Source organism: Mycteria americana, chromosome 4 (genome assembly GCF_035582795.1).
Source record: "Mycteria americana isolate JAX WOST 10 ecotype Jacksonville Zoo and Gardens chromosome 4, USCA_MyAme_1.0, whole genome shotgun sequence".
Classification (NCBI taxonomy): domain Eukaryota; kingdom Metazoa; phylum Chordata; class Aves; order Ciconiiformes; family Ciconiidae; genus Mycteria; species Mycteria americana.
This window is the reverse complement of record NC_134368.1, coordinates 75179733-75191909: the sequence shown is the minus strand read 5'-3', so window position 1 is coordinate 75191909 and position 12177 is coordinate 75179733. Positions and strand designations below refer to the sequence as shown.

Genomic DNA, 12177 nt, shown 5'->3' with positions numbered 1-12177 from the left:
GCTGTTAACACGCATCCGCTACCCGCGTAGGCGGCAGGCATGCTGTGGTACCTCGGAAAGGCCACCTGCTTCTTCCCTGAACGGCTCGTAACTTCACCGGGAGTTTGCCGGGAGAGAGGGGGGTGTGGGGGACGCTCTCCCTCCGCCGTCAGCAAGGCACGGCTCGGGAAGCGCGCCTAGCTGAAGCGCGCCGGCCGCGCGACTAACGGCTGGGCGCGCGCGGAGCCGTTACCACAGCCGAAATAACGGTCCCCGCCGCCAGCCAGCCGGGCGCACACTGCGCGAGCGCGAGCCCACCTGCCCCGCGGCAACCGCCAACCTCGCCTCCGCGCGGGAGAGACCATCGCCGGTGGAGCGGGGGGGAGGGGGGGCAGGCGGAAGAGACCACCCTTCTGGGGAGGGTATGACCACTCCGTTACCGGCCATTGTCCCAGGCTCCGGCCGCGCTCTCGGCGGCCCGCGGTGGGCGGGGCAGCCGCGATAGGCAGGGCGAGAAGCCAATCGGCGAGGTCTCTTGAGGTGGGGGCGGGGCAGCCGGAAGCGCTGCCAGGCGGAAGTGCCGCGGGGGCGTGGGCCCGGACGGTGCCGCGCCGCGCCGCGCCGCGCCGAGCCGAGCCGAGCCGGGTCAGGGCAGTGGCGGGCGCCGCGTAGGGCGGGCCGGCACCAGCCGGGCTGGGGAGGGCGGTGGGGCGCGGAGCGGAGCCGGACCGGCGGCTGATGTGAGCCGGCGGGGTGTGCGGGCGGCCCCGCCGGTGATGCGCGCCCCGCGGGAGCTGCCGGGCCCGGCGCCGGCCCGCTGAGGCGCCGCGGGCCCCGGGTCGGTGCGAGGAGTGTCGGTGCCGCTGTGGCCGGCGGGGCGGCGTCGCCGCGGCCATGCCGTGCACCTGCGGGAACTGGCGGCGGTGGATCCGGCCGCTGGTGGTGCTGCTGTACATCGTGGGGCTGCTGGTGGTGGTGCCGCTCTGCGTCTGGGAGCTGCAGAAGCTGGAGGTGAGGGACGGGGCGCGGCGGGGAGCCCCGCGGCGGGGCCTGGGGGGGCTGTCAGCCCGGGCCCATCCGCTCGGCCGCTGCGGGGCGGCTTCCCTCCTCTGAAGGAGATGGCGGCGCGCCCCGGGCCCCGGGTAGAGAGACCCAGCGAGGAAAAGAGGAGCTGGCCAAGTCCCGCGGTGTGCGGGTATCGCGCTGTTCAAGCACAAACGAAGCAGGATGGAACAGGGCAGGATTTCCTTCTCCTTCCGGTTCAATAATAGTTGGTGTTTAAACGGTTGATACGATGCTGAAGAAATCGGAGTCGGTCTCTGTAGGAGCACGGCTGGAGCTCTGCCGCTGCCCTGCCCAGAAGTTGTGCTTTGACAGCTGAGTAGCAACGTGGGCGTTCATAACCTAATATGTCAGGTACTGCTGTCTGATCGGGGGAACTGAGGCAGTAGACAGAGAAGCTTCTCTTTCATGCTGGTCGTACCGTAGTATGTCCTAACAGTACCGTATGAATTGCACACGCATGTGATAGCATGACTGTTCTAATAAGAAGTAAAATTTTAACCTCTAAAGTATATATTGTCCAATTTAATACAGGCTTGTTCCACTGGAGCTAAACTTTTTCATGGTATAATTTTAAGCACTTAATGACAGTAAAATCTGTCTTGAGTGTATTTTAAATTTCCAGTTTTGAAACCCTGTTCTGATGCCTTCGTATGTTCGGCATAATGGGTGTTTATGTCGAAGTGGTATCTGAAATTTCAAAATCATTAACTCTGCTGGTAGCGAAACTACTCAGAAGCGATCTTTGAACTGGAAAGCAACAGAAGATGTGGGATGTTGATGTACAGTAGGGGATCAGAGAAGAAATTTTCACCAAAAGCCTGTTTGAGAAGAGGCTACTATGTTTCTCAGTGTTTGGTACTTAAGATTATTAATACAGTTATTTTTCAGAGAGCTTTGGTTTAAAATCATAGCCCTGTCTTTTAACAGACATTATATATTTTTATATATACATGCATATCTATTTCAGATTGTTAAATGAAACTAGTTGAAATTGATTACTAGTTGGAACTTGGTTTTAAAGCTAAAAATACTTTAAATCCACAAGCTTTCAGTAACGTTATAATGTCTCACTGAACTGAGACAAGTTCCAGACCTAAAGCAAGGAATCCGTTGTGGCTTTCAGTAAATTAAATAGTGAGCATTACTATGTTTTTGTAGAACGTTTTGTGTTTATTGGTGATGTTTTTATTAGGTTCTGCAAGATTTCTCATCTTTTTCTTTTGGGTTTTTAAGTTTTACTCTAAGCTACATCAACAGATTGCAAGGGGAGACTTTGGGATTTTGTGTATTTGAAAAGCAGAGTTAGAAAAACTAAACTTAATATTGGGATATGTACTTAATGTCCATCTTAAAACTTTATTCACAGTAAAAAAAAGAAGGATAAATTATTTTTCTTGCTATACTAGTAAAACTTTAAAGTATTAATACTGAAACTTTGATCCTGCATTCTTCTTTTTCTTTGCAAGGTTGGAATTCATACCAAAGCATGGTTTATTGCTGGGATATTTCTACTAATGACTATACCAATATCTCTCTGGGGAATACTACAACACTTAGTCCATTATACTCAACCTGAATTACAGAAACCAATAATAAGGTAACATTTCACATTTTACCTGTGCTACAAATGTTGACTTTAATCCAGACTAAAAATACTTCTAGTAATATTAAATGTTCTTTTGTTATTGTAACAGGATTCTATGGATGGTGCCGATTTACAGTTTAGACAGTGTAAGTGTTCTCTTACTGTTAACAGCTCAATACAATTCTGTTTGCTGTGGGAGTGAGGGAGAACAGTGTCACAGTTAGCAGAAACTATGCTGCATGGAGAGTCAGAGTCCTAGAAACTTCTGGGCATTCCTATTTATGGAGTACGTCAGAAGCATGGTTCTAGCGATATTATGTTCTTCTTGTGGAGCTTGTGGGATTGCTTTTGCTAACCCTTCTTAACCCTGTCCTTGAGTATCCTTTATGACAAATGTGGAAAGGGGTATGACGAGCCTGCTTTTAGTCCTTCCATCTTCAGTAACAGTTGAACTGGAAACCAGACTGACCCAAGTACTGTCTCAAAATTCAGTGCCTTACCTTCCTTTCCCGAATTAGGCTTAGTACTAAAATTCTTTCCTGAGTTATGCTTAGTGCTAAAATTCTTCCTTTTTGCTTCAGGGGACAAAGGGTAAGATCCCACAAAAATCCTCTTCTGAATACTTTTATGCCATAGATTCTATTGGCCATACCAGATATGGTTCATGTAAATAAGTCACCTGTGGAGATGATTTCAGCCAGAGCTAAGCAACATACTAAATCTGTGGACTGTACAGGATGTGTGTTTACATGTTGTCATCACCTCTTGACATTGCAAATACTTTGGCTTCCCCCATAAAATACAGCTTTCCAGGAACTTTTCCTTTGATTTTTCTCCTATCTCTTGAGTGTTTATGAAGTATCACCCTTACGTATGTTCTTTTTTTTTTTTTTTTTTTTTTAAAGACTGGGATTTAGAGTGTCTGAGACTGAAGGAGAGTGGGGAAGAAAACAACATTATCTGTTTTCTATGGGGAATATCAGCTACCTAAGGTTGATAATTCAATTTCAAGCACAGAATTTTCCTTTGGCAGAAAATTACCTACTGATTAAATGAGCTCTAGCCAGGCATTCAGGGACATTTCTGACATACTGAAATCTTTCCCCAGACTCATGGATGTTATGGCCTTTGCTGTGTATGTGGTATCCTCCTAGAATGCTTAATCTGAGCTGAACATAAAATTCTCTTCTCAGATTCAAATACTGTATTCTACGTTTACTAGATGCAGTATTACATCTTCCACAAAAGTGTTGCAGCATCTGTCATCTCCAGTGTTAAGTCTTAACTGTGATGAGGATGTGAAGCATCTTCCTGTAGTTCTAATAAGAAGGTCAGAGAAGGCACAACATCTGCTGTACTACAACCTAGGGAAGCAAAGTAAACTCAAAAGACCTGCCTCTATTTAACTACCCTCCACCTGTCCCGTCCCCCAAAAAAACCCAAACCAAAAAAACCCAGGAGGACAGGTTGCACTGAACAGTGCAACAGCAGTGTGATACTCAAAATTAAAAATTGAAAGCTCTGACAGCTGATCCATAATCACAGTTTTGCAAAAAAAGTCACTTTTCTGTCTGAAATTCTGGTTTAGAGGGAGGACTACCACTTTAAGGCTAATCTGCTGCTTTCTTCTGTATTTTGCAAACATGCCAGAACAAACATTTACACATTAGATACCAAAAGAAATCAACTTTATACTGATGGACTAAAAACTTAGTTCTCAAACCCATATTGACAATGAATGTGTGAGTTTCAGGAAGCAGTTCTATCTTGTCTCCTCCTAACAGGAGTAGGTTGTGTGTAGGGAACTATCTCCTTAGTTACTTTTAAATGAAAGACTGAATTGTGTGGTCAAACATACAGAGCATCTCTTGCATAGTGCTTTAGGCATGCTTCCATTTGAAGCAGCAGAGATGCAATCTGAAGTTCTACTTGTATTTTTACAGAACGTTATTTTCTAGCTGTAGCATCACACTCTTATTAGCCAAGTGCTTCAAGCCCTGTTTAATTAGTGCCTGCTGTCTAATGAAGTATTGCTTGCTGAACTAGCCAGCCAGTGTTGTCATTGGAATCACTTTGTCTTTCTTGCATGTAACCTTTTGTGTACCTCTCTTCTTACAGTGGATAGCTTTGAAATACCCCAACATTGCAATATATGTGGATACATGTCGAGAATGCTATGAAGCTTATGTCATCTATAATTTTATGGTTTTTCTTTCAAATTATCTAACCAACCGGTATCCAAACCTCGTATTAATAATAGAAGCGAAAGATCAGCAGAGACATCTGCCGCCTCTATGTTGTTGTCCATCATGGGCTATGGGAGAGTGAGTATATGATGACATCTTAAAATTTTAAGCTGCACAATCAGATACAAACATTTTGTTTTCATATTTAGTAGTATAACTGTTGTGGCTTGGCAGAGTCAATTTATGGTTTGCACACATTTTGTTTATCAACTATGAACCCCTACTGAAAGCAGCTGTGAACATGTTTTCATCTAGCTGTAAAACATCCTATAAATCACACTTAGTTACTAACATGCACTGATTCAGGTGGTGCTGAAGGAAACTTCCTTACTTTTGAAAAATATTGGGAAAAGGTCTCCTTGAATTTGCTTCCTTTGCTATCATATAATATTTGCCAAAAACCTCATGTAGAATCACTGGTAGACCAGATAGCCTATTGCTTTTACTTCCACAGGTGAAGGACAAAGGGCTATATGCCCCTGAACTGTTTGTTTCTGCATGCTTAATCTGATAAGCATCTCTCTTAAGAGATTTTGATAAAGCTGTTTAAAATGTTAAAGACAAACTGTGAATGTAAGTCTTTCTTAAACATCTTCAAACAGTGAAAATTGCATTCTCTTTGTTTAGCTGAGCCAGAAGCTTTCCATGGCTAAAAAGTGAGTCACTGAGTATTTCTTGTTATGTATCTATAAAAGTCTAGGTCTTTTGTGTATTGCATATATACACACTATATACTGTAGCATCTGAAGTCCTGGAAGCAGAAGTTGAAATTACCGTGAAATAAAAATTTAGTTTAGTGAAACTATGGAGAAGAGGAAACTTCCATAAGTGAATTGTCCTTAAATTCTTGTACAATGAATTTTGTGTTTCTCTTGCAGAGTTTTATTATTTAGATGTAAACTGGGTGTTTTGCAGTACACTGTTGTCAGACCATTTACTACCATTATTGCTTTGTAAGTACGCTCATAAATAATTAATATTGATCTTCAGGGTGTAATTTTGAGTTACACTGGAAAGAATTTTCATGCCCTATGTATTGAATCAAGGCAGTTTGAAAGCAGATTCGTTGTGTTACATGCTAAATGGGTCCTGGCAATTTGAATCAACCTATGATTTCTTTATGACTTCTCTATAGCAAATGACTATTTGCAGAATTGAAATAATAAATACTTAATGCCTGCTGCTGAAAGCAGTGGGAGAGAAGGTGAAGTACTGTTTATGTGGGAAAGACATTTTTATGATCTCTTAATTTTTAGAGTCTTTTTTTCCTCCTTCTCCCTTTTCTCATTGGCTTCAACAATTGGGTATTTTTAAACTCAGGTTACATGTAACTTTTAAAATTTTATTAAACTTTGCATGCAGCAAGCCTGACTCTGTGCCTTCATATGCATCATATAACCTGTTGTTGTAAAGGAATAGCAGGCAGATATGCATGTTGATGCTGAAAGCTTAATTTAATGAACTTTGTAGTGATGGTCATTACTGTTAATTCTGTGGGACTGTGGAAAAAGTTGCTACTCACAAAGAATATCCATATAAATATATTAGCTATATGTGTTCTAAGAGTTAAAAGCAAAAGAGCTGAAAAAAAAGATGCTTAATTGTTTAATTAATTCAACAGTGGGATATGTTAACCCTGCATTCAAACACTACTACAACTATGGAAAATACAATACAAACTTCCTATGCCATATGCTGTTGGAAACTGATTCTTGTGCAGACCCCCCAATGCCCATATTTGAGTACCAAAAAGAGATTTTGGATTCTAACAGTTGATTGATGTAATGAAGATTTAGCACTTCAAGAAAGTGATCTTTTACTACATAGTGATTAACTCTAAAAATTCTTTCAGAATTTGTGAACTAGTGGGAGTGTATGATGAAGGAAACTTCAGCTTCAACAACGCTTGGACTTACTTGGTTATACTTAACAACATGTCACAGCTAGTGAGTATCAAGAGTACATCCTTCTGCTCTTTTAAGTCATCCTATTAGTATTATGTGAATCTTCTTTGTGAACTATTGACAATAATTGTGTTAATGTCTGGCAATTCTTCTGGGTAGACTATTTCCCACTGTAAGTCAAAGTTACTATCTGTTAAATACTATATATGCAAAATACTAGGAAAACAGATAAGCTAAAACTTTTATTTTTCTGCGAAGCTTCATAAAGCAATAAAGTGTCCCACCTCTCCACCCTGAACTATTTGATGGGTGAAGCGGTATGTCCCAGGCATGTTAGAGCTGCAGACTTGCCCCTCTGCAGAGGAGATGACTTCACTCACTCCTGTAGCTTTCTCCCAGCACACGTACAAAGAATCAGCAGTGGCTATATTAAAAGTGCTGTGTTACAAAGCTGGTGGTAACAACATGGACAGGAAAAAATGGAAACGGTGCATACAGTACTGGGATTCTGGCCTGTCTAACACCTTGTCTTGTTGGTTCAGCTGCCAGATGATGTCAGGGTAAGGGTAAGATGTCAGCCCCTAGACTTGCAAGTTTCATTTTGGAGGTCAGGGATTGCCTTTAGTGGCTTGCTGGGAATGCAGAGGAATCGTTTTCTGCTTCACCCAGGACACATTACACATGAGCTATTGCAAGAGGAGAGACCAGCAGCTCTGGCTCCTCAGCAGCTCTGCTGCTTAGCTTTCTAGCCTCCAAGCTTCTTGTCTTGGCAACAGCAGCAGGAGTTAGAACAGCATGACATCCCATCCAGAAAGGGCATCCTCCTTCTACTGCCACCCCTGTATTTGATGGATGACTGTTAAGGAAGGAGCTGTAACTGCTTTCTGCCTTGGCAACGGTCCCGGCAGCAGCACATACTTCTACGTGTCCTGGTTGACATGATTGCTTAAAGAAACTTAGTAGTCAGAGGCTAGGAGAATGTATGTGAAAAGGGAAGATCAATTCCTTAGGTTTGGCTGTACATTAGTTCTGTTGCTTGCAGTTGTCATTAATAGGAAGCTTGTTCAGATTTGCAGTGAAGATTGCATTCATTGCCTCATCTCTCATAAAGAGGCAGCATATGATGTGTTCTTAACAGAAGCCTGAAAGAACACGTGCTTTTTATGCCTTTTTCCTTGGAGATGTGCTCAGCATTGAAAAGACTTTATGGGACCTTCCTATGCTTTGCTTTAGTGTGTACATAGATGACCTCAGTCTCTGTCTGCCAAGACCATGCATTTCAGAAATACAATTTCAGGCAAAAAGAAAGCCTGCTTTAAAACAGTAATACAAAGATTCCATAAATCCAGAGCCTCTTTTCTAAAATAGATAGCTTTTTAAGTTTGTATCATACTGTGATATACTTTTTAACTGAAGAGATGGTGTAAAACAACTCCCTCACAAAATAAACAAGGATTTGAAAGCTTTTCTTCATTTTCTTTTCTGTGTTAGTTTGCTATGTATTGTCTGGTGCTGTTTTATAAAGTACTACGTGAAGAACTGAACCCTATCCAACCTGTTGGCAAGTTCCTTTGTGTGAAGATGGTAGTTTTTGTTTCTTTCTGGTAAGTGAATTATTGGCTCATTACTTCTTGCTCTCAGGGTGCATCATAAAAGAGATAAAAAGGCTGGATTTGTTACTGAGGTTAGAGGCCTCAAAAAGTCTACCCAGAATCTTAGTGAAGTGCTGTGAGGGGAAAAGGGTACTAGTACATTGGGCAGAGCAGTCTTGTTCACTTGAGATTATTTTTTAGACTTGCTATTTTGTAAGGTGATTCTCAAGAACATAATTTATTTTAGAATCTTCACTTACAGTTATTTCAAAACAAAAAATCAATTTTTTTTTTACTTTTTAAACTAAAAAAAATTACTTTTTCAAAATAACTTACTATAAGTTAACTAACTATAAATTACTATTTAAGCATTGCTCACACTTAGCTGCTAATGAGTGAGTGCATTTGACTATCTGAACATTATTCTGTGGGCTGCAGTAATACCCTGAAAGAGAAGCAACTTGTTCTAATAACTAACTGAAACAACACTCTTCTTTGGTTGTGTTCTCTGTTGGTCTTTAGGACCATGGATGAATGACATCTCTTTTTAAGTCTGGCTTCTTCCTCTTAAAATCTAAATATATAAACAGTAAGTTTTTTGTAGGATTCTTCCTATGTACATACATATGTGCACATACGAACAGGCCTTGTTTAGCAGATTTGCTTGCAGGCTTTTTGGCACTACTGTTACAATAATAATAATAATAATAATAAATAATCTTTATAGGCAAGCTGTGCTTATTGCATTGTTGGTGAAAGTTGGTGTTATTTCTGAGAAACACACCTGGGAATGGCAGAGTGTGGAAGCTGTGGCTACAGGCCTACAGGTAGGAGCAGACAATTACTTCTTAGGCGGAATGGCTATATGTAAAATGACATAGCTCACCTCAAGCAAATATTGTCGTACTCACTTTAATTAACACAGGCTAGATTAGTACTGAATTTATTATAAGTTGGGCTAAGTTTCAACCAGTCACCCCAAGTGAGTTTTATGCTCAGCACTTCTATATCCATGTGTTGGGCAGGAGGAATATACCCCAGTTAAATACTTTGGTTGGATATCCTTGTATTTCTTCTTGCAAGAATTCATTGTAGAGCTGCTGCTTGTTGAATATCCGCTTCCAGCAAGTCAGTCCATCAGGCAAGGACTGATTCCAATATGTATGTAGTACACATGGCACTCTGAAGCCTGCCAAGAATTTCGTACCTGAGGTGGAAAAGTAGCTAATGCCAGTATCCCAAGGCAATTGCAGTCTTTCAATTGTAGAAGAAACCCAGGAACTATTTTTCTCCAGTTATGAATGATTATGTATTAAGTCAATCTCTCTCTCATTGCAGGATTTTATCATTTGTGTTGAAATGTTCCTGGCTGCTATTGCACATCACTACAGTTTTTCCTATAAACCCTATGTTCAAGAAGCTGAAGAAGGGTCATGCTTTGACTCTTTTCTTGCAATGTGGGATATTTCTGATATAAGGGCAGATATATCAGAACAGGTTCGAAATGTTGGTAAGTAACAGACAGATTTGTATGATCTGTTAACAGCATATGTATTTCCAGCTTCATTTTACACTATTATCCGTCTCTGTAGTACCTTGAGAACATTCCATACCAAATTAGTGGCAGCTGCATCCCTAGAGGGTTTCATGGTTTATCTGGCACTTTGCTCTTTCCAGTACTCCTGACTGGTTTAGAGTCTAGTTTTTAGTATTTCTTTTAAACAGATGGATCTCAGGGTAAGTTTCAGGTGTGTTAGGTAGAAGAAGGGTATGTCCTCTTTTGGTTTTCGTTTTGTTTTGGTTTTTTAATGGAAAGACATCCTTTTATTTATTAAAGCTAACAATGCCCATGTAAAACTGTTATAAGACAAAGACTCATCTTCTAATTTAACATGTCTATGTTGATGTGTTGATGTGCTCAAAGACCTTGATACAGTGCTGGAAGTATTAAAAAGTATTTTCATTTGGCAAAATTCTAGGAAGGACAGTTTTGGGCCAGCCAAGGAAAATGTTTTTTGCTGAGGATCATGAACAAAACGAGCACACAAGTTTACTGTCTTCATCTACTCAAGACCCTATTTCTGATGCCTCTTCAATGCCATCTTCACCCATGGGTCATTATCAGGGGTTTGGACACACTGTGACACCTCTCACAACACCAACGACAGCCCCTGCCCTTGATGGTATTTATAACACTTCTGCTATTCAAGACACTGAGGAGTCACCTGAACTACAGCACAATTTATCAGAGAAAGCTTTGGATAAAAGTTAGACTCGCCTTTTCTTTGAATGTGTCAAGGAGTCGGTTATATACTTGCCACACGTGTTCTGTTAACATGTACTATTAGTGATGAAAGTTGAAAAGCTTGGAAAACCTACTGCGTAGACAGGAAGAAGATATGGCTGTAATTGACATCTGAATTCTGAATCTATAATGGATGTGAGTATCTGTGGGTACCCCATGAATATAAAACACGCACACTGTAAAGGTTTCTGCATAAATTTAAGAATCAACTCCTTAAACTGCTAAACATGTACACATCATGTCAAAATAATACATTTATTAATACAAAAGAAACCTTTGAAAAAATACTCTGCTCTTCTAAAGATGAAGTGTAAGTACTACTAGCAATGGGAAAACTTAATGTCAAGAATGTAATTTAAGGAGGGCAGCAGCAAAAAGCGTTTGTATTAGCTTTGGTTGTCCTCTTAATGATGGTAACTTCCATACCCCAATGCTGAATGGAGTGTGGACGAAATGGTAACTTCTGTACAGATGCCATCTTCTTCCCTTTCCTGCATAGCTAAAAAAACCCTCTTCATGAAGATAATTATTACAGAGCATCAGTAAAGAATCTATACAAAGAAAACATTCCCTACAGGCCTCACTATAAAATTCCATGCCCAGAACATATGGTTGGCATATCTGTTGTCCTTGTAGCTTGTGATTTGTAAGTCTTTTACATTCAGAAGAGACAGCCAGGATGGTGGGGTTTGGATTAATACCTTACACTTGACTACTTTTTTTCCTACCCTTCTAAAATAAGAATAATAGTTATTACCTTAAAATACATTGGGGGGGGGGGGGGGATAAAGGATGTCAAAAAGGAAGTAGAAAACAAAACTGATTTCTTTATTTTGGGCTGCAATAAATTCTTTAACACTTGAGGATTTTTTAAGCTGTTAAAGCAGGATATCTTGGCAATGTGTCTGTAGTAATTTGTATTCATAAATGTGTGTGTGATTATTGTATTATGCTTCTAGTATAGCCTGGATTCAGATGTAATTGTTTGTTTGTTTTTCTTTTTCCCCCCCATCACCCCAGAAAAGACCTTGGCTAAGGTAAAACTAAGTAGCTAGTCTAATACTGGAGTTACTAGCATTAGATTTCAGACCAAGAAGAAGTACGCTTGTATCAAAATATTGTTTTGCAAAAACTGACAAAATCAGAGGGGTATTGTTTTTATCCCATTACCAGATTTTTACCACTATTGCATGTCTGCAATCTGACAAAACCCTAGAGCACTGACCTTTTAAGTGACATCTGAAGTTTCTTTTTCAGCATTGTTAGCATTTACAGGATAAATGTTTAACTTCTGGCTGTCACAGTAAATTCATCTTAAGTGCTTTTTTGCAGTACTAGTGTGATGTAAATATTGCGCCTTACTCACTAGGCTGCATATTTTATAGTTGACTATGTACTTGCTGTATCTGAAGTTAGTGGGAAAGTGCAAATCATAATTTTCCATTTGCCAAGTCATTGCCTTTGTTGTAAATAAGCAATTAAAGATTTTATTTAAACTGTT

General features: G+C 40.9%; 1 protein-coding gene across 1 annotated transcript; it reads left to right on the top strand.

Moving 5' to 3' along the window:
- Nucleotides 1-579: 579 nt before the first annotated feature.
- Nucleotides 580-12177, top strand: TMEM184C (transmembrane protein 184C). The gene is made up of 10 exons (XM_075500941.1): nt 580-990; nt 2511-2641; nt 2739-2775; nt 4748-4953; nt 5754-5828; nt 6728-6821; nt 8271-8383; nt 9099-9198; nt 9710-9881; nt 10351-12177. The coding sequence occupies exons 1-10, from the start codon at nt 874-876 to the stop codon at nt 10641-10643; spliced, it is 1338 nt and encodes a 445-aa protein (XP_075357056.1). The 5' UTR covers nt 580-873; the 3' UTR covers nt 10644-12177.